This window comes from Rhynchophorus ferrugineus, unplaced genomic scaffold (assembly GCF_030347505.1).
Source record: "Rhynchophorus ferrugineus isolate W39M unplaced genomic scaffold, kcgeb_rfMv2 rfM8, whole genome shotgun sequence".
NCBI classification, from domain to species: Eukaryota; Metazoa; Arthropoda; class Insecta; order Coleoptera; family Curculionidae; genus Rhynchophorus; species Rhynchophorus ferrugineus.
In genome coordinates, this window is record NW_027472587.1 from 19,320,399 (window position 1) to 19,343,905 (window position 23,507).

General features: G+C 34.0%; 2 protein-coding genes across 6 annotated transcripts in view; one reads left to right on the plus strand and one right to left on the minus strand.

The window, feature by feature from the left end:
* LOC143201576 (neurotrimin) overlaps nt 1-18,162 on the plus strand; it is a 139,969-nt gene extending 121,807 nt beyond the window's left edge. Inside the window, exons 5-7 of one of the 3 annotated variants that reach the window (XR_013006969.1) lie at nt 3,281-3,421; nt 14,107-15,760; nt 15,834-18,162. Coding sequence is in view for 1 of the 3 variants with exons in the window: in XM_076412711.1 (XP_076268826.1) it covers nt 3,281-3,421; nt 14,107-14,320; nt 16,272-16,375 (459 nt within the window). In the remaining 2 variants the exon portion in view is untranslated. Of the gene's footprint in view, nt 1-3,280; nt 3,422-14,106; nt 15,761-15,817 lie in introns of all 3 variants that reach the window. The other 2 variants (XR_013006970.1, XM_076412711.1) reach the window with 2 other exon arrangements.
* Nucleotides 18,163-19,205: 1,043 nt separating this feature from the next.
* On the minus strand, nt 19,206-22,361 carry LOC143201570 (mitochondrial potassium channel ATP-binding subunit). 3 transcript variants are annotated; one of them, XM_076412699.1, is made up of 13 exons: nt 22,156-22,361; nt 21,780-22,098; nt 21,569-21,727; nt 21,374-21,519; nt 21,109-21,325; nt 20,854-21,038; nt 20,620-20,797; nt 20,448-20,567; nt 20,080-20,183; nt 19,843-20,017; nt 19,609-19,787; nt 19,406-19,553; nt 19,206-19,348 (listed from the first exon to the last, which is right to left on the minus strand). In XM_076412699.1, exons 1-13 carry the CDS (start codon nt 22,203-22,205, stop codon nt 19,262-19,264), a joined length of 2,067 nt encoding a protein of 688 aa, XP_076268814.1. In that variant the 5' UTR covers nt 22,206-22,361; the 3' UTR covers nt 19,206-19,261. The 3 variants fall into 3 exon arrangements, with proteins under 3 accessions (XP_076268814.1, XP_076268816.1, XP_076268815.1); XM_076412701.1 differs by having other exon boundaries at nt 21,776-22,098; XM_076412700.1 differs by having other exon boundaries at nt 21,569-21,717; nt 21,776-22,098; nt 22,156-22,353.
* Nucleotides 22,362-23,507: the final 1,146 nt, after the last annotated feature.

The window sequence follows — 23,507 nt, forward strand, 5'->3', positions numbered from 1 at the left end:
ATTCAATTGAATTCCAAATGGCAAACAGCTCAGAAGTGTAAACTGTAATGTGTTTCAAGACTCTGAAAGTTAGAGAAGTCGATTTTCTGTAATACATCGATATAAAGCTTATAAAGCTGATCGGAGGTCACTGAACATGATTTTCCAAAAACTTGTGCCGAAATCCTGGAGTTGTTGTATAGCGAACAGCCCCAGTCCAGTTTGAGACAGATTGATTATACGATGGAGTGGTGGAGTCTCTATGAGAGACCTATTTTAGTATCTTCAGATGTTAGTTGATGGTCTTTTCTGTGTTGGTTATATGTTGTTTCCATTAGAGATGTTGAATAAATGTGATCCCTAGGAATTTGGTAAGATTACGGAAAAATATGAGGTTGTTATCTATAGAGATCGTATATATGCTGTTGCGCTTTGTAAAATAGTAGATTGTACACGACCACGCTGGTCGAGAGATTATCAAGTCTGTTTTGGAACCAATTTGAGAAGTTAGAAAGAAAACATTGTAGGACAGTGCAATAGGCCAAGATGTCATCTGAAAATAATCTTATACGGATACTGGAACCTGGCCTAAAACTATTTGAAATGTAACTTTAGACACTACGAATAGAAGCTATGGGAATATCATACAACTAATATACCGATCAGCTTTGCTATATTACAAATTATTTTTGTAATTAATAATATATTATGAAAATGATAAAACAACGTCTTCAACACACCCTGCCAACATGACCCTAAACTAAAGAGAACCATTCTCCTGCCTGTACCGCAGGAGAAATGATCGAACTGTACCGCAACTAACGCTCACATTATATTAACCGATCTCAGATACAAAAACCCTTTTGTTCGTCATCGATCTGTTGTCCATTAATCAAATTAGCTACGCTCCAATAATTACACTGGCCTCTCTTCCCGACCACTCGATCACCATACAGGTCGATGTGTTATACAACGGACAAATTTAATTCCATTCCTATCCAGGCCGAGCTTATAAACCACCCTTTATCTGGATACTGATAACATATCAACAATGCGAACAGACATACGACACAATAAAGAACAAACACCTTTGAATCGTAAACGTTATTCGGTCAGTTTATGCTACAATGCTCCGTGGGTGAAGTGATTGTGATTTGGATTCGGCATTCGGATGTATAATTAACGGTTTCCTCCTTTACCCCATCAGTTATCTGCTTAATAATTTGTAGTGTTGCAAAATCCAGAACCCCTGAAATATCAAAAAAATAAGAAGTGCGTATCATACTATCATATATTATGAATTTCTTCCTTTGTACTTAAATATCTACAAAGAATGTTTTATCAATTTATGGACTCAAACTCACTTGTGAACCAAAAAGCTGAGATCAGTACAGTATTTGTCCTTTTGAGTTGACTTAGAATCATAGTGCAAGGCCCAACGTATTGAATAAATTCTCTTAATTATTTTTAAAGACTTACCAGAATGTGTTTTTGTTCTTTTCTTAGCAAATGCAGCACTTCAGTTAGATCTTTCTTTATTACAATAGGCTATGTTCTTGAAAACAATGTTGGAATAGAACAAATATTAAAGTGACGTAACATTTTGAGTTCTAATATTGAAATATGGATTATTTTTCGCGAAATTTTGGAACTGCCTAACAGAACTATAAATCATAGATTCGGCATGCAGTTCAATAATTAACGAAATGACTTCCATCTTTGCCCTATCAGTTTTCCGCTTAATGAATTCTAGCGCTATAAAAACTATAACAAAAAATAAAAAATTTACGCATCGTACTATTAAATATTATACATTTCTTACGCTGTGCTTAAACATCAACAAAGAGTCGATTTTTTATACATCCGTCCTATTCACCTGTTTTAGCTCCGTCAGATTTTTTATTAACAAATAAAATTTTTCGGATATTTAAAAAAGGCTTGCTGTTTGTTATCGCAGTTATATGTAACATGAAAGTAAAGTTCAAAATTTTACTTGAAATTATATGCCTTCAATAATGGTATTCGACCCTTCTCTTATAACTACACAGCAATTCCAATACGTAGGATAAATATCATATCATCAATTTTAATAGTCACTTGTAGTCAATAGAGGTAGAAGACGCAGAAAATCTAATCTAAGATGATTATGTTAATCTAGAGGACCAACGAACAAAACGAGATGAACAAAATCCCTTTCACATCCTAAAAAAAAACTGAAACTGACATTTTCTTAATCCATTTATGAATCAACCTCACTTCAAAATCAAAGAACCGGATTCACAACAGCATTTGGCCTCTTGTATAGATTCAGAATCATGATGAAAAGCCCATATCTTACCTATGATATAAAATGACGAAAAAAATCCTCGTCATTATTTTTAAAAGCCCACTAGAAGGTGCCACATTTTTATGGTTTCAGATTATATTATTGCAAACAATGTTAAGAAAGAATAGATGTTAATATGACGTCGAATTTTGAGTAAGATAATTTTTCACGAACAACTTAAGAGAATTATGCCAGTCGTGGATTCATCATTCAGTTCTATTAGTAACGGTATCACTTCCACCTCTACCCATCAGATATTTTCATAATCAGTGGTAGTGCTACAAAAATCACAACTTTAATATCAAGAAATAAGAAGTGCGTATCATACTATTATACATTATGAATTTCTTCGGTTTTGTGTTTAAATATGAACAATGTTATTTTAGTATTGTTCATTATTTGAATGATGTTCCAAAAGGTTAAAGTTTTATACAACCACCTTGTTCAACAGGTTTAACATAATCGGACTTCTGGTTAACAAAAAACTCGTTTTTTTTATTTTTCATTAGAAATCACTAGTAGAAGAAAAACAAGAAGATAATCAAATATATGCTCATTTCGTCAATAAAATTACTACTTCAAACTTCAAAAGATTCGTCATTTTCAGGAGTCCATTACTGATAAGTATGTACATTTCATAAACATTAAATGTCTGAACATAACCAACTGCATACCTTAATATTCGTAATAGAAGAGAAAGAGAACTTACTGACTATATATAAATATTCAGTTCTTTCTTAATTACAACTGACTAAGTGTATTACAATTATGACTTATTAATTCAATAGAAATATTTTTATACTAACCTGCAGCGGCATAAATTTTTTGAATAACTTCAATAATTAGTGTGCAAAGAACTTCGTCTTATATAGCATTAATACTCAACTAGATTTTCCTAGGTTTTCAATTGAATTAAAAAATAACTAACACATATTCTTCAAAACGTAACAACAGCATAACATATGTATTTTTTAGATATCAAGCAGCCAAGGTTTGGTGTCCCACTTTGCCAACTTGCAGATAGTCGTCCCCGAAGCCACCATTCAAGGCAGTCGTTCTGGGGAACACCATGTTGACGTTGGCAGTGTTATTGACCTGATCTGCATTATAGATAAGGTAACATTAGCAAGAAAATGGTTAATTAAATTATGTATAAATAACATGGTAACATTTATTTTTAATTTAAAAATAAATCGTACCACTTTATAACGCATCAAACTGTATACAAAAGCGATTAGTTTCATCAGCATAGCTTCCTTTAAGTAAAAAATACTTTATCTCTTAATATTTTTATACATGCGAAAGCTCCCGTACTATGTTGCCAGCTTTGCCGTTTTAATTTACGTAATTTTTCCACTCAATATCGAAAACTCTTCGGCGCGGTTGTCAACGTTACCGAATCCTCCCGTAATACCTCAAATTTGTCACACGCCAGCGGGGCTCCAGGTGGAGGGTGTGGGGGACGCGCAGGAAATACGCGAAAAAATTCCACACCCATCGTTCGTTTCGCTTTATTTAATATGGAGCATTGTGGCGCTCGTAAAATGCCTTTTATCACTGCCGCAACGGCGCAATTTGATCAAATTTAAATCGGTAATGCCATAACTATAACCATGCGGCGTAAAAATACCGACAATAACGAGCATTTACTTCAGTTCGTACAGACGACGAGGAATATGCGTTCGCATATTATTGCGTAATTCTGTTAACCGCACAGGTTTTTTTTTATATATGCCCTGATTCGCTTTCGAAAGTAACAAAAGACCCTTCCAGATGGAAGCGTATTTAATCATGTTCGTTTGGAAACATAAACATACTTTTATTTCTGTTTGTTGCTTAATTAGCGTGAGCGTATGCAAAAACTCTCGTACAATGTTGTCGGCTCTGTGTTTTTTTCGGAATTACCACAACAATTGTATCTAAATGTTAAATATTAGGTTTTAGTTTAAAAAATATTATCTCCATATATATTTTTAATGTTTCGACATTAAAAAATGTATCCAGAGACAACTAACGTACGTAGATAGGTTCAAGCTGTGACTTTTTAATTTTATACGTAAAATGGATAAACAATGATAAATAAATAATCACGCGATGCCCTAGTGTTTAGCTTTGTTTAGCTTTGTAGAATCAGAAACTTAAAATAAAGGCTAATTATTATTCTGAATTTTGCTAATGTTTACTGATGAATTATAATTATAATACCATATAAAATCTAAATTTTATCGTTGACTGACCCAGGAAAAATCCTATTCCGGTTACTTTACCAATGTATGTGAGCTGACAGTGATCATAGAGTATAACAATGCAATCACAAATGTATTAAAGAATCAGAAAAAGTGTCAATATACGACCTCTTAAAGTTCTTCACACACATCTTTTTTGAGGCACGAACCAGAAGTCTGGGAAACCTAAATCTGACGAATAGGGTTGGACATTATAACAATTCGTACTTAAATTCACTGTTCTTATTCGTATTTGGTTTTAGCATTATTCTCAAAAATTTTGTCAAGATTAGAATTATTGGATTATGTTTAGGACGTTTAGGAGGTAATGAATATTGAATATTGAGAACAAATATTATTTCTGTTCGTTTTAAAACTATTATCAGTGTTACGTATTGATAAATGCCATAGTTTCTCAAATTCTTCATTAATTCATTAATTAATTTATGTCTGTTCTCTTGCATTACGTTTGATTTCTATACCCAGGTATAGAAATAAAACCTAATCATACCCTGTGCTTTCACTTTCTTTTCTTCTTGGTCGGTATATCTTTTTGTTGATTCTTACGGACAAAACAAGTCCTGAAAGCATTTCTTTCGTCTTTATTTGCTCTTCTTCCTTTTTTATCTTTTATTTGCCCATACTATTTTTCTTCTGCAGGTTTTTGTAAAAAAAATCAAATCTTTTTTGCTTCTTTTATTCTTTGTAGTTTATCTTCATCTTTTCCCTATATCTCATCCATGTTCAATAAATAATTTTTACCTATAATATTATTCCTTTTTTCTTTTGATTTCCTTATACTACATTGAATGTATCAAATTTCGTACTAACAAATGGAAAAAGTACTAACCAGTCCTGCACAATACTTTAACCAAGATCTTCATTCATTTTCTTCTAAAATAAATACAAGAATCATCGCATAACAACCGAAATTGCGTCATCTCACCCACCACCGCTATCCAAACAAATCAAACCGGAATAACACGAAAGAAAACAAGCGACAACAGGACGATTTACATAACCTCCCGACGATTCCTTTGTAATCTTCCCCATTGTGTCCGATATTCCGACAAAAAAATCCACGCCGCTAAGCCATAATCCTTCGTGCTGATGGGGGAACGGGGAAAAAACCACCTCCGAAACCGCGCGCGCCTCCCCCCACCCTACCCCTCTCGAAATTAACGTCACTCCCATTGAATCTAAACAAGGAAATGCGGAAAAACGGCCGAAGAAGAAGAAGGTGTCGGGACTGATGGCACGGGCTTCGAACGGGGTGGTGAGGGGCCGGAGGTAGGGCGGCGGTTGAGTCGACGACGTCGTCGTCTTTACACCGACGCCACCACCCCCCACTTCCTCGCCGCATTCTATTAACACCGCGCCGCTTGTCGGATCATGTTGATTTACCCTTTAGGACGCGAAGGTTTCTTCGTCGCCCATCATTAATCACCATATAAATAAGTAGTAGCCTGTCAGATTCGATACAACCCCTTCAGCCCCCCTTGTTTTCGAATATGTATCGGGACAAAGAGCATCGGAACCGTTTTATTTGCGAGGAGACAGAGGGGGGGAACTGTTTAAATATTCGGGTTAAAAGGGCTTTAAGGACTTGTTTTTATCGCCGGCATCTCCGTTATTATTCACGGCTATGTCGATGGCTTCTTATATAACATCCCCATAGAGAAAAACACAATGATCCCAACTGATCAGGAAGTAATCCATTACAGCGTCTTTATCAACCTACTTGAATAGACACTAAGTATAATCAGGAATTCTGCCCAAAGAATGTTCCATAAAGTATGGTGAATGCAAAAACTCTCCAACCGTGTTACCAAACTTACAATATTTCAGCAAATTACAGATAAAATATGTAGAAGGTAACAATAACTGCTAATGATATTATCACCTTCTTTAATAGTTATCATCTTTATTATTGTTCACGATTATGTTGATTGCCAGTTATATAATAACCCTATACAGAAAAACACAATGACCCCAACTGATCAGGAAGTAATCCACTACAGAGTATTTATCAACCTACTTGAATAGACACTAAGTATAATCAGGAATTCTGCCCAAAGAATGTTCCATAAAGTATGGTGAATGCAAAAACTCTCCAACAGTATTACCAAACTTACAATATTTCAACGAATTATAGATAAAATATGTAGAACGTAACAATAACTGCTAATGATATTATCACCTTCTTTAATAGTTATCATCTTTATTATTGTTCACGATTATGTTGATTGCCAGTTATATAATAACCCTATACAGAAAAACACGATGACCCCAACTGATCAGGAAGTAATCCATTACAGCGTATTTATCAACCTACTTGAATAGACACTAAGTATAATCAGGAATTCTGCCCAAAGAATGTTCCATAAAGTATGGTGAATGCAAAAACTCTCCAACAGTATTACCAAACTTACAATATTTCAACGAATTATAGATAAAATATGTAGAACGTAACAATAACTGCTAATGATATTATCACCTTCTTTAATAGTTATCATCTTTATTATTGTTCACGATTATGTTGATTGCCAGTTATATAATAACCCTAAACAGAAAAACACGATGACCCCAACTGATCAGGAAGTAATCCATTACAGCGTATTTATCAACCTACTTGAATAGACACTAAGTATAATCAGGAATTCTGCCCAAAGAATGTTCCATAAAGTATGGTGAATGCAAAAACTCTCCAACAGTATTACCAAACTTACAATATTTCAACGAATTGTAGATAAAATATGTAGAACGTAACAATAACTGCTAATGATATTATCACCTTCTTTAATAGTTATCATCTTTATTATTGTTCACGATTATGTTGATTGCCAGTTATATAATAACCCTATACAGAAAAGCACAATGACCCCAACTGATCAGGAAGTAATCCATTACAGCGTATTTATCAACCTACTTGAAGAGACACTAAGTATAATCAGGAATTCTGCCCAAAGAATGTTCCATAAAGTATGGTGAATGCAAAAACTCTCCAACAGTGTTACCAAACTTACAATATTTCAGCGAATTATAGATAAAATATGTAGAACGTAACAATAACTGCTAATGATATTATCACCTTCTTTAATAGTTATCATCTTTATTATTGTTCACGATTATGTTGATTGCCAGTTATATAATAACCCTATACAGAAAAGCACAATGACCCCAACTGATCAGGAAGTAATCCATTACAGCGTATTTATCAACCTACTTGAATAGACACTAAGTATAATCAGGAATTCTGCCCAAAGAATGTTCCATAAAGTATGGTGAATGCAAAAACTCTCCAACAGTGTTACCAAACTTACAATATTTCAGCGAATTATAGATAAAATATGTAGAACGTAACAATAACTGCTAATGATATTATCACCTTCTTTAATAGTTATCATCTTTATTATTGTTCACGATTATGTTGATTGCCAGTTATATAATAACCCTATACAGAAAAACGCAATGATCCCAACTGATCAGGAAGTAATCCATTACAGCGTATTTATCAACCTACTTGAATAGACACTAAGTATAATCAGGAATTCTGCCCAAAGAATGTTCCATAAAGTATGGTGAATGCAAAAACTCTCCAACAGTGTTACCAAACTTACAATATTTCAGCGAATTATGGATAAAATATGTAGAACGTAACAATAACTGCTAATGATATTATCACCTTCTTTAATCGTTATCATCTTTATTATTGTTCACGATTATGTTGATTGCCAGTTATATAATAACCCTATACAGAAAAACAATGATTCCCAACTGATCAGGAACTAATCCATTACAGCGCCTTTATCAAACTACTTCAATAGAAACAAAGTAGCAATAGGAATTTTACCCAGAAAAAAAATCGTAAAAGTAAGGTGAACGCAAAAACTCCCAAAAAATGTTGCCAAGTTTATAATATTTCAGGGAATCGTAGATAAAAATGTAAATTAATATCTAAGGTATGAAAAAAGTGCTGACAGCTGATTAATTTGTTCGAAATAATTTATAACAAATATCCATTGTTAGCTACGGCCAGAAAAAGTAATGGTCAGAAAGAGTGAATGAGGTATGGTTCTTGATATAAATATTCAGAGATTTTGAAGGATGTTTCACTTAATCGTATATTATTACGTAACAGTTAGTATTCAATATTTAATTTAACCTTCCAATTTCTACCACCTTGGCAAGTAACAGTTCCTAATATAATCTGCTTAGTATAATGCTCTAAAAAAATATTACAACGTGTTTTCCGCTAACTTACGTTACATGTGTAATATTTTCATAAATATATCTCCATTTAAATTGGATAAAAACGCGAGTCTGAACAAAAATTGATTTCTCGCCTACAAATCGTCTAAAATATTTAAATCTCAAGATTGGATGAATGTTTGATTTTTGGTGAATAACAAGATAAACAAAAAACATCATTTCTGATATATAGTAAACAATTTTTCAGTAAATATTTTTTAAGGAAAAATACTTTTTATATATTTTTAAAGGTTTCAAGTATAAATATATTTTCCACCAGTGGTTTTCTAAGTTTATTTTAACACATGTTAAAGCATTCAATTTTTACGAGTTCTGAATATACAATTTTTAATATATTTAAGAAAAAATATAAAAAGGGCAATTAGTTTTCCTTATTTTCAGCTACAAATGAAGAACTACATCGTTATTTACACTAAACTACTACAAAATACATAGGAAATAATTATATCACTGTATAAAATAACTCATTATATATAATTAAATGTACAGTTTTCGGCAATTTACTTTTCAATACCACTCCGTTGGGAAAAAATATAGCCTCACCATATTAATGTAGAAATTCTTATGCGGCGTTGTGAACTTGACATTTTTTTCAGTATAACTACTGAGAAATGTGTTATGGTCACTAACAGCCACAGCAGGACGTGAACTGAAAACCGGGTAAATAACAACAGTAAAAAACTGACGAATGCCAAACATTAATCGCCAATTCCATTCCGAAACCGTTTCCTTGGCCCCGATTCCCGACTCGCATTTGAAACTCGTCCAAATCCATCCATAAAACAGGGATATCCGTCGAGATCCTTAAAATTTTATTGTCGTTCCTGATATTTATCCGTTTGGTTATTCGGCGGCACAGACATGGCGACTTTTGCATCTTTTTCCTTCAATGAACATCTAAAATTACCAAACTATCGTGTTTTGAGATCTAAGAACAGGAAATAGTCGCTGGGGGGGCCGATCTGGAGAATACGGTGGATGAGGAAGCAATTCGAAGACCAATTCAGGGATTTTTGACATGGTGCATTGTCTTGATGAAGCAGCACTTTCTTTTTCTTCAAATGCGGCCGTTTTTCGGCGATATCGTTCTTCAAACGGTCCAATAACGCTATGTAAGAGTCGCTGTTGATGATCCTTCCTTTTTCAAGGTCAGACGCCATAACCTTGCCAGCCGACTGTTGCATTTTCCTACGTTTTGGAGCGGGTTCATCGTGTGCAGTCCACTCAGATGACTGTCGATTGAACTTCGGAGTAAAATGATGAAGCCATGTTTTATACAATGTCACATATCGACGCAAAAACTCGGATTTATTACGCTTAATCATATTCAAACACTTCTCCGAATCATCAACTAGTCGTTGTTTTTGGTCAAAAGTGGGCTAGCGCGGCACCCACTTTGCACAGAGCTTCCTCATACCCAAATATTCGTGAATGATATGATGTATACGTTCAGTTGATATCTTTGGAGTGTCTGCTATTTTATTCAGTTTAAAGTTACGGCCATTCAAAATCATTTTGTGGATTTTTTAATGTTTTCGTCGGTAACAACCCCTTTTGTGCGTATACTGCGTGACCGTTTTCGGTGCTCATTTCACCACGTCTGAACTTGGCAAACCAATCCTTGATGGTTGATTTTCTTGGAGTAGTGTCCGGAAACTTGGCATCAAGCCAGGTTTTTGCTTCAACTGTATTTTTTACCTTCACAAAGCAATATTTTATCAAGAAGCGAAATCCTTTTTATCCATTTTTTAACAATAACAAAAGTTGCTTCACTGAAAATGCTAAATTCACAAACTAATGATCCGACAGCTGTCAAATTTATAGACGCATCTTTTGAGGGTAAGGATAAACAAAAAAATATATGGATTTAATTCTAGTAGCGCCATCTATATGTCAGGCCGGGGACTTTTCAATTGATCTGTTATATTAAATGTCCCCAAATTTGACGATAACTCAATAGCAGTATAAAGAACTAACCTGGTCCACTTACCGTATGTAATGTACTGCTGTACCGCACATGTCCCTTCCCGGTGCGCCGTTCCCGTTGATATATGCCCCTTAATTCGCCAAGGACCGTGTAGCAGCGGACCAGTCCTGCTAGTGGTCGCCTAACTAGTCTCATTAGTCGGGAACTAGGATGGTTTTTCCGCCCCGAATGATCGCTAATGACCAGAATGTCTCGAACTTTCGCAGACTGGCGTTTCAGCAGCCTGCGAAACATCTGTTGTTTGGGTTTTATTAAATTGGACTGGACTTTTTTCCCTTCTTCTCCGTCAGTCTTAATTGATACTTAAATTAGGTTTAATAAAAATTTCCGGAGAATTCGTATTGTATGTTTATTTTTCATTAAGACTAATAAGATGTGGGGTAATGGCAGAACATGAATACTACAGATGAATGATGATAAGTACTTCAGCGAAAGTCAGTGACAGGATCAATTTGTTTTTAATTCATGAAGCTTCAATGTTCTTCAATCGATATATGAAAAACAATTGCAAAAACAAACTGTATACTAGGGTTACACATGAGCACAGTAATCGTCATCAATATAATGCTACAGGACATGAATATTCTTGAACATAAATCTCTTTAAGTTAGTATCATATTCTTCGGATTGCTTTCTATGATTCTGATCCATATCCATATTGGAAATTCTTCAAATCTGTTGAAAGTCCGAAAAGAATCCGTTCATCTTTTACTTGTCAGACACGTTCAAATCAATGAATAAATTTGTTTCTCATCTGTAAACTGATTATCGCATCTTAAAAGAATAACTTGTAGTGTGACTTGAAGTGATTGTACTTTTTTGTTTTTCGGATATAGATGAAACTCGCAAAATACATGCATTTTGATGTGAAAAAAAATCTATATTAAAATGGTGTAGAACCTATCATTTTTAATATATGAGACATACAGAAAAATCCGCTGATTTTTCGAAAATGCACTTTTCATTGTATACCTTTAAACCAATGGCTGTATAAAACCATTCCACCATTTGATTTAGCATCAAATTCTTCATAAACCCTGTAATTTTTGTTAGTCTACAGTTATTGAAAGAGAAATGACGACAAAAATATTGAAAATGGCAAAAAATTGCAAATTTTTATGACTATATATATGGAAAAAGTGCAAATTTTTTTTATCTCTCCGATAATGCTGAAACTCGCAAAATATATGTATTTTTAAGTGAAATGAACGAAAATCCATGTTAAATTGCTGTAGAATTTGTAGCTTTTAAGATATGTGACATAAAGGAAAATCCACAGAATTCTGGAATATACACTTTTCATTGTATATCTTAAAAAGTAATGGCGGTACACTAATTGCAATACTACCATTCGATTCAGCATCAAATTCTTCATAAATCCTGTAATTTTTATTAATCTACAATTATTGAAAGAGAAATGGCGACAAAAATATTGAAAATGGCAAAAAATTGCTAATTTTCATGACTATATATATGGAAAAAGTGCCAATTTTTTTATCTCGCCGATAATGATGAAACTCGCAAAATATGTGAATTTTTAAGTGAAATGAACGAAAATCCATGTTAAATTGCTCTAGAATTTGTAGTTTGTAAGACATGTGACATAAAGGAAAATCCACAGAGTTCTGTATATATATATATACTTTTCATTGTATATCTTAAAAAGTAATGGCGGTACACTAATTGCAATACTACCATTCGATTCAGCGTCAAATTCTTCATAAATCCTGTAATTTTTGTTAATCTACAGTTATTGAAAGAGAAATGGCGACAAAAATATTGAAAATGGCAAAAAATTGCAAATTTTCATGACTATATGTATGGAAAAAGTGCCAATTTTTTTATCTCGCCGATAATGATGAAACTCGCAAAACATGTGAATTTTTAAGTGAAATGAACGAAAATCCATGCTAAATTGCTCTAGAATTTGTAGTTTGTAAGATATGTGACATAAAGGAAAATCCACAGAGTTCTGGAATATATACTTTTCATTGTATATCTTAAAAAGTAATGGCGGTACACTAATTGCAATACTACCATTCGATTCACCATCAAATTCTTCATAAATCCTGTAATTTTTGTTAATCTACAGTTATCGAAAGAGAAATGGCGACAAAAATATTGAAAATGGCAAAAAATTGCAAATTTTCATGACTATATGTATGGAAAAAGTGCCAATTTTTTTTTATCTCTCCGATAATGATGAAACTCGCAAAATATATGTATTTTTAAGTAAAATGAACGAAAATCCATGTTAAATTGCTGTAGAATTTGTAGTTTTTAAGATACGTGACATAAAGGAAAATCCACAGAATTTTCTAAAATACACTTTTCATTGTATATCTTAAAAAGTAATGGCGGTACAATAATTGCAATACTACCATTCGATTCAGCATCAAATTCTTCATAAATCCTGTAATTTTTGTTAATCTACAGTTATCGAAAAAGAAATGGCGACAAAAATATTAAAAATGGCAAAAAATTGCAAATTTTCATGACTATATGTATGGAAAAAGTGCCAATTTTTTTTATCTCTCCGATAATGATGAAACTCGCAAAATATATGTATTTTTAAGTAAAATGAACGAAAATCCATGTTAAATTGCTGTAGTATTTGTAGTTTTTAAGATATGTGGCATAAAGGAATGTCCACAGAATTTTCGAAAATACACTTTTTATGGTATATCTTAAAAAGTAATGGCGGTACAATAATTGCAATACTACCATTCGATTCAGCGTCAAATTCTTCATAAATCCTGTAATTTTTGTTAATCTACAGTTATCGAAAGAGAAATGGCGACAAAAATATTGAAAATGGCAAGAAATTGCAAATTTTCATGACTGTATGGAAAAAGTGCCAATTTTTTTTATCTCTCGGATAATAATGAAACCCACAAAATATATGTATTTCGACATGAAAGAAACGAAAATCGATGTTAAATTGCTGTAAAATTTGTAGTTTTTGAAATAGGTGACCTAAAGTAATATCAACTGATTTTTCGAAAATACACCTTTCATTGTATATTTTAAAAACTTTGCTGTATAAAAATTACAATACTACCATTCGATTCAGCATGAAATTCTTCAAAAATGCTGTAATCATTTTTCGTTAACATACAATTATCTAAACAGAAATGGCGACAAAATATTTGAAGATGACAAAAAATCTACTTTAGAATTCATAGTTGTTAGGATACGTGACATAAACAGAAATCCTCTTATTTCTTGTATACCGTTCACTGACAGTTTCCAACCTGCATAATATTCACAGCCGCAATCACTATTTATTTTAATAACAATCTTAAATCGTTTCGCAGAGTCCCAGTCCTCCACAGTACGTCTTCTGGTATCACAACGATCGCATGATCAACTACGACACGGCCAGGGGTGGTATCTCGGTCGAGACGGTACCTGGACCGCGAACACAAAGCAGGCTCACCATCCAAGATACGAACGATGCCGATTCTGGCAACTACACGTGCTCAGCTTCGAACACGGAATCGGCATCCATCTACGTCTTCGTATCCGAAGGTAAGTCATCACCAAACCCATCCACATATGTATGTATATATATTTAATGCCTGTTTAAGGCTGAAGCATGTCCCGGAATGCTTTAAAGTTGCACTAGTAATTATGCTCAAAAAACCTGACAAACCTGCAGAACCAGTCGAATCTTACAGGCCTATTTCGCTACTACCTGCAATATCAAAGCTATTTGAGAAGCTGATATTTAAACGTGTTAAATATTGGGTAACAATACCAGATTTCCAGTTTGGTTTTCGAAATCACCATTCAACTATCGATCAAGTGCACAGAGTAACTGCGGCCATTGAAAGAGCGTTTGAAGAAAAGAAATACTGCCCTGCAATATTCCTGGATGTCTCAGAAGCTTTTGATCGGGTTTGGCATTTGGGATTAATCTGTAAGATGAGCAAACTGTTACCGCGTAACTATTGTCAATTGCTGGAGTCTATTTATTCGGAAGAAAATTTAGAGTATCGCACGAAATGGCGTTCTCGACATTTAAAAATATCTCGGCTGGAGTTCCACAAGGTAGCGTCTTAGGACCTCTCCTGTATCTGCTCTACACTGCTGACATTCCAACAACAAAAGAAACACTTCTTGGAACCTTTGCTGATGACACAGTTATTATGGCAAAAGATATATCTCTGCCTAGGGCAATAGAAAAAGTGCAAGTGGCAGTCAACAAAATCTCCAAATGGACAAAAGGTTGGAAAATTCAACTTAATAGCTCCAAATCTGTCCACGTTAATTTTGCATTAAGGCGAAATAATAAAAACTTAATTATATCAGTCAATGGATGCCCGATTCCTCAAGCAGAATCAGCAAAATACCTTGGAATACATCTTGACGGTAGATTAAATTGGAAACATCACGTTAGACAAACACATTAGAATCAAAATAAAACAACTATATTGGTTAGTCGGAAGATACTCCAAACTTGATCTAAAATCAAAGAGGTTGATCTATAATACAATTATAAAGCCAATTTGGACCTATGGGGTGCAAATATGGGGTTGCACTAAAAATTCAAATCAGTTAGTCATACAGCGCTGTCAAATCAAGGTTCTTCGATAGATTACAATGCCTATCGCTATGTAACCAATGAAAAACTGCACGATAACCTGGAAATCAAATGGATTTGCGAAGTTGTGTAGGATTTCGCCTTGAAACACGAAAGAAGATTACTAAATCATACTAACGTGGAAGCAATACAACTGCTGGACAGCGCGCAGGATGTCAGGAGATTGAAACGAACAAAACCATACGAACTTGTGTAAACATTTAGTGTGTATTATTAGTGTAAACTATAGCTATAAGTTAATAATTAATAAATAATTATAATTTTATAATTGAGGAATACATTCTGATGTATTTTCTCGCACTCGTCTTGCTTGTTAATCCAAGCACATAGGAAAAGTAGTAATAAATTAATTGTAAATTAAGATTGTACTAAGCGTATCTAAGAAAGATGTTATAAAAAAAATATATGTATGTCTGATGTAGTTCCTCCGAACCGAAGGCTGTTACTGTAGACCATTCTTTCCACATATCCAAACAGTTCTTGCTTGTATATGTTTCCTGACCTGCTTGTCTATTGTAGTAATTTTACCGCATCCCATAACAATTTAATTTCATTGAACATACAGTGATAGGAAGGAAGACATTATTCATTAGCCATACTGTTCAGCCATCAGTTACATGTTCGAACGTATCAGGCAGCATTGAGCCTTATTTTAAGGTAAACTAGTATAAAATGAGAAGGGAAATTATTGTCTGATTCTAAACCGAATTTACAAATTGCGACAGGCAATACATTAAACATCTTGATGACGTATGTACAAAAAAACTTTGAATAGACTATACTGATTATTTATCCTACACTCATCTTGGTTGCCTAATTAAGATTGTAATATATCACTAAAACGAATTCTTAAGCTAATTGAACACTGTTTTGCAGGAGACAACGTAGACGCCATCCTAATGAGGAAATCCGGAACCATCTGCCTGTGTAGCCAGCTGCTGCTGCTTCTTTTTCCATTACTAGTGAGCGCCATGCGATAGAAGAACCATCGAAGATTGTTCGGCAACGACAAGAACAAGATAAATCGGCCAGAAACTGGACAATTAACTTCACTATGTGATAAGTGTAAAAAAAAAGAAGAAAAAACGAACGGACCTTTGTATTTCCTTGTAAAAACTTGTACAATTTAAAGAGACTTCTAAGATTCGGATCGGAGTGACATCTAGCGGATCCAGTGGCGATTGTTGGCGGGAAATTGATACCTAATCCACCCCCTCCCCATCGCCACTGGTCCGAACTAGGACAATACCCGACGGTAACCTGTAGGGAAATTTTTAAACATTCTCTCTCCTTTTTTCGGTCTTTCTCGAGAGAGATAGAGACGACTCTCTGTCTCCCTCTTCAATGTTAGCATCTATTTTCACAACAACTCTGTAATGGACGGTGGGACATCGCACGGTACCGTTTTGTAGGGATATTGTCGGGAACGTATCGATATATCAGTTTCGATATTTTTTTCAAATTATAAATATTTATTTTTTACATTATCGGTATCTTCACTCCAGCCCTACTATCCAAAAACCCCAGGTTTTTAATATATAATATATTTTAATCGAAAACTCAAAAGCTGCATACACTCCTTTACAACTATTGATCCTTTTTTGAAAGAATAATTTCAATATCGAAACAAAAATATCGATATATCGGTTTCAATTTTTTTAAATAATATCGATATATCGGAAAACTTCGAAAATATCGATACTTTTTAACAGTATCAATATTTAATCATTCTAATTCTACTTTTCCACGCATAATTCTTTTAATGGCCATACAGAGGGGGAGAAGCCTTAAAACAAAAGTTCGATACTCTCCCCCGAAAACTCTACGTTTTAATATCGATATTTTAATTTGGAAAAAATATCGAAAAATATCTGCCAAAAAAATATCGCCCCCAATTATCGATATATCAATACATCCACATTCTTCGACATGTCTACCGTGTAGCGTTCGATGTTTCCCTCTCTCACCCTGTACATTAAGCAACTTACAACATCTTGAGAATAAGTGTGGTCTAAATTTAATAATGATAATGAATAACCTCGTTGTTTCTTGGCCAACGAAATTACTCATCAGTGGTTCACTATTCGACAACAAACAATTTTCAAATAACATTACCATTTCAACCGAAAATTTTATGTTAACCGGACTATATTAAAAATCATCGAAAATCATCGAGTATTCCCGAACCACTGGCGTTAAATTCCGTTAGCTGTTGTTTCTTTCTTTTCGGCAATACGCCCGATCGCGAACGACGAAAGACGAAATCAACGATCGTCAATCCTCGGTCGACTTCGGCCCATGTCCGTTGTGAATAATTAAACAGTTCATCGTATTTTTAAAATAAATAAAAATCTCATACGTCATCCAAGTCAATTTCGCCTAGACAATGAATACTCTGTATATATCTCCACGGACACAGTTATAACCGCCATCAGTCGTTCGACCTACCCGCCTTCTCCCGCTCCTTTCTACACAAACTCAAACTCGTGACGTCTACCCAAGGTACCATAGATAATAATTCAGATATACCAAAATAAAAAAGAAACTCGTACTGTATAACGATATGTCTAGGGTTTAAAAGGAATCATTATCATGTTTAAGATAGAATCGACATCGTCATCATCATGTACCATACCAAAATTCTACAAATTATACGTAACTTAAATTTAAACCAAAAAAAATGAATAAAAAAATGATGAAACGTTGAATCCTTTATAAGTTTTATGTGTTGAACCATTTGAAGATACAAATATATCGTCATATTTTACGGTGTGTTTTATTCTCTAGCGTCCTGGAGTGTCATAAATCCTGAGTTATAAAAATCCCTTTATCGTTGTTCGACTTCGTTCAGGCTCCTCAATCATACCAAGCCCCCTAATATCATCATCATCAAGTTACAAGAAAATGTGAACAAAAATGCATTACTACAATATATTCCAAAGTACAGAATTTCGATAGAGATAAAACTTTCAAATTACACTTATTTTGAAGCGAAATAAACGAAAATCTATGATAAATTTTTTGATATGATAAATATACTCATTTTTTGAAAATACAATACTTTTCCTTTTATAACATAAAAACTAAATGTTGTATAAAATGCGTAAAGTTCTTTATAACCCCTGTAATTTTCAGAATCATGCGATTATTTGAAAGGAAATGACACCAAAAAACTTAAAATGAGAAAAAATCGTAAATTTTTAGGATTAAATAGATGGAAAAAGTGTCAAAATAATGTAAGTCTCAGATAAAACTATCCAAATATATGTATTTAGTTAACATGAAAATGACGTACCTGCGTAAAATACAAAACCAATATAATGAATTATCGTTCTGTTCAGCCTCTGGTGTGTTCAGCCTAATGGTGATGGCCCGATCCCAACTAGGCCATTACTAAAGCGTAATTTGTATTTAACGTTCTCCAAAAAACCGATGAAACTTTTTAAACGAAATAGAAAAATATCACATCATATGGTAGATTTCTCAACTCTGACAGCAGAAATAAACAAGATGTTCAGGGCCTACTATTCGCAAGATATATATTTCCTACGTATATATACACAATATCCCTATGACCAACTGTGATTGCGGCGATGAAATTATTGAGGATTTGTTAAAACATTATGTCAGATTTAGTAACAAATTATTTTTAAACAGATTTTTGAGATATCCTACCCAACTTACTTTTTATAAAATGACGCCTTACAACAAAAAATCAACCATAAGAACTACATAAACAAGCTGATTCAACGCCTACTTTTCGCAAGACGTTGATACCATGGAACGACTATGCGAATAAATGATCGATAATTCCAACAAGTAAAATTTATTAACAAATCAAATTTATACAGATTTTTTTTTAAATCCTAGGCAGCCTTTGGTTGTTGGTGTTGTTGATAGGTTAAAGCCCAGTAATACCCTTTCAATTTTAACAGTTCTTCATGGGATCCCATCTAAAATTCCACAATAAAACAATAAAAAATAAAAGCAAAAAAAAACCATAAATTTACCTCTACAATGTTTCCTTTATGGAGAACCAGGATAACATCGGCGTTCCTTACGGTGGATAGTCGATGAGCTATCACGATAACAGTGCGACCTTTTCTAGCCTCGTCCAGAGCAGATTGGACGATTTTTTCGGACTCTGCATCGAGTGCACTGATGAAACAATGATCTAATCATACAAAACGAAAAAAGAAACACAATTTGTTACCTGGTGGCCTCATCCAGCAACAGTATCCGGGGGTCCTTCAATAAGGCCCTGGCGATTGCTATTCTCTGTTTCTGTCCACCGGACAAGGTGGCTCCTCGCTCGCCCACCATCGTGTGGTAACCCCGCGGGAAATTCGTGATGAACTCGTGAGCATTAGCGTTCTGAGCCGCCATGATGACCTGGAAGAACTTCCGAAATAAGCCCTAGACTCAAGTAGATGCCATGATAGCGTACCTCTTCGTCTGAAGCTTCCGGTTTTCCATACCGGATGTTCTCGAGGATGGTAGTACCGAACAAGATGGGTTCCTGACTGATGAGACCCAGTATATGTCTCCTCAGCCAGGTCGGATCCAAGGTCCTGATGTCGTGGCCGTCTATGGTGATCAAGCCATTGTTCACGTCGTAAAATCTATTATAAAACCCAATAATGATGATGATATATGTACAGTGCAAACAGACACGCGGAAGTACCTTTCAAGCAGAGCGACAAGGGTTGATTTACCGTTGCCTGAAGATCCCACGATAGCTACGGTTTTCCCCGAAGGCACAAGAAGATTGAAATTCTCTAGAATCACCTTTAAAACAAAAATAATTCATCCATCACCCCCCACAATAACAGGTCATCACCTTTAGCAGTAATCATTAAAATAATGCATTTATCTAAGGAACAGAATCATATCGATAATATTTTCAAGAACATGACAATTTCAAATATCAGCCTATGGATATTATCAAAGTTAATATTATTTTATTATCAAATTGTGTGCAAATAACACATTAGAATATTTTAGGACAGTTTTTCAGAATTAGTCACCATGCCAACTGCCAAATCAACTCACCTGTTTTTCTCTTGTAGGATATGCAAAGGTAACATTCTTAAACTCTATATCACCTCTCAAGATATCATCAGGTATGGTTTTACCACCCTTAAGGCTCATGGAAGGCTCCATGTTAATATACTGCAACCACATGGTAAATTAAAACACACAAAAATAAAAATGAATTATTTACCTCAAAAACTCTCGCACCTGCAGCTAAACCTTTAATAACTCCACCAAACAGCAGTGATATTTGAGCCAGGGACCTCTGGATTGTCTGTGCGGCCATTAGGAAGGACATTACATCACCAGCAGACAACTGATTGCTAGACAGCATATAACCACCTAAATACAATGTTAACAAGACTGTACTAAAAGTTGGCATTAGTAACACTCCAGAGGCGGTGAAAGTACATCATAATCTCACCCGTTTATGAACAGATTTGTGCCAGCTTGAAATAATCCTATGCCAAATCCCAGAGCTTCATTGAGAACCATTGTTTTCTCAGCCTCTTTTACATATAGATCTCCTTCCTGATCTTCCATGGCAAATGACCGTACAGTCCTTATATTACCAATAGCCTCATCAGCAACAGCTGTTGTTTTCTCAACCTAAATAACAAGAATTTTGAGCTCTTAACTCTGGAAACCTGTCATATTCTATACATGATGATCAAATTACTTGGGCTTGAGCTTTTCTACTAATCACACGGAGCAAAGAACCAAAAACAGTGCCAACAGCAATGACTGAGGGTATACAGAGCAGTGTGATCAAAGTCATTTTAGGAGAAATCACAAACAATGATACAGTACAACCCATTATTTGCGTTAGTGCTCTGAGACCACCAGAAATAGTCTGTTTGAAACTACTTTTAAAATCCTGCACATCACTTGTTAACCTAAAGTACACTAATTAATATATTGTCTCCGCCATTAACTCAAACTACCTGTTAACAATCTCTCCAGTTCTCTGAGCATCAAAGAAAGCAATGTCTTGTTTTAGGACAGATTTGAATAAATCTGATTTCATGTGATAGGCTACTTTCTCACCTAGATTTGTCAACATAAAAATGTAGAAAAAGGTGAAAACACTCTGAAAACTTATATGTAAAACACTGGTCATTATTTCTGATTTTAATCACCTGTCCAAGGTACATTCCAATTAACTTCAACGCAGGATGGCTCATCTGAGACAAAAATTCCTTGTTTTCAGTATCACCAGTGAATTTGGCCAAAACATTTATAACACCACCCATCACAAGAGGAATCTGTATATTTAATACTGCTACAACTAAAGCACCCTATAAACTCTAGTTATAATACTTAAAATACATAAATTTAAGTAGTACTTGCAGCAATGGCAGCTATCAAATACCACAAATGTGGTTTAATATACTTCCAAAACTTTTTCCAGTCAAACTTGGCATTCTTCTCACTAGACACCCTATATCCCGCCAATCTAGATTTTTTTGCTTCACATAATACTAAATGTTTATCCAAATACAACTTTAACAGACCCCCACTGGCTAAAAACACAGAAACTTTGGGCAATATCTTTGGATCCTTTGGTTGATTTTTCAAACATGTTTGCCTACAGTTTCTTACGAAACTTCCTCGCCTATAATTGGAATGTCTGGTACTTAAATTTAATTTATCCACAGAGAATGTTTTTCTGAAAAAGCAATAGCAACAAAGTTAAGTAATAGGTTTATTATTACTTGATACAAACTGAAAGATTGACGGTCCTCTACAAGGTTGTAAAATAATTTTCCATAGCATGTTCGTTTATTCTAATAATAAAAATATACACATAAAGTAATAACTCATAGACAACGAAAGACTAACCTATAAATTAGATAAGTGATAAGAATTAAACGTCAAAATTTAAAATATTTAAATAGTTAGTCGTAAAGATTTGATTGTCAATATAAACTCGTGTATTAGGGGTTATATATAGAAAAATATTATAAATAAAGAAAGTTCTATTTAATTTGTACGTATCTTAAAATAGTTTCACAAAGTGAAAATAAATACTAGGAAAGAATAACGATTTTATGAAATAGTTAGAGGTGATAGGATTCAATTTTTAATTCTTTTAGTTTTCCTATCTTTGTATTTTATGTTGCCTATAAATGAAGTTATGTGAAGCAATTAAATATTTTATTTTCAAAATGTAATATACAAGTATTATATTATATATATATATGTATATATATATATATATATATATATATATATATATATATGTATATATATTATTTGAAAATAAAATATTTAATACAAATAGAAAGGTAGATGATAAATGCCTAATATAATGAAAACCGTTCAGGTAATTTTTCGTCAATTGAAGAAAATATGACATTTATTGAATTCGGAGATTTAGCGAATGGTACCTAACAAATTACCGAGGTGTTTGAATATTCACGTTCATTTTTTGTCGGGGTTTCGGGATGGCACGAGTGGGCGTCGGGAAAGAAATCCCAGATAAATTCCGGGCGCCTGCGTGCGCGAATCCTGAAGGGCGAATTTCCCGCTGAAAAGCTGAAACGCTATCAACTCGCATCCCCATCATCGGCCGAAGGTGTTTGACAGGTTCAACGCAAAGAACATCGTAGCGTGCGGTGATCAACTTTACGATGTAAATCGCCAGCGACCGGTAAGTTTTATGATATTGTCGTTGGGCATGACGCCGGGTAGTTTTTCTTCGGTTATCAGCTAATGTAAGTGAATTCCTATAATTTTATTCGAATTGTCTGGGCGATAGTTGTTATTTTTTCGCAACCAAGGGTTCTGAAATCATTTTATGTGTTTATTAATCGAATATGTGATGGAGTTTTGTTTCACAAATGAAGTTACATAAATAAAGATCCGTCTTTTTTTACTGTTATCAATCTAGATTTTAGTTAAACGTTTTCTGTGTGCCTTTTGATTTATATGTATTTCTGTTAGTCGAGTAAAAAGTGATTTCTTGTTAGAAATTGATATAGAGTAGTTATTTAAGTATTTGTTTTAATCATTTTTACAAAGTCATATTCTGTCAAAATGTTTTTCTCTTTTTTGCGATGTAGCCTTATCGATAAA

Bases quoted from the DNA above. Each gene is read 5' to 3' on its own strand.
- LOC143201570 (XM_076412699.1), bottom strand. From the start codon at position 22,205: ATGCTATGGAAAATTATTTTACAACCTTGTAGAGGACCGTCAATCTTT. The intron at 20,798-20,853 runs GTGAGATTATGA...GCCAACTTTTAG, and splicing joins ACAAATCTGTTCATAAACGG to TACAGTCTTGTTAACATTGT. The intron at 20,568-20,619 runs GTAAATAATTCA...ATGTGGTTGCAG, and splicing joins CAGGTGCGAGAGTTTTTGAG to TATATTAACATGGAGCCTTC.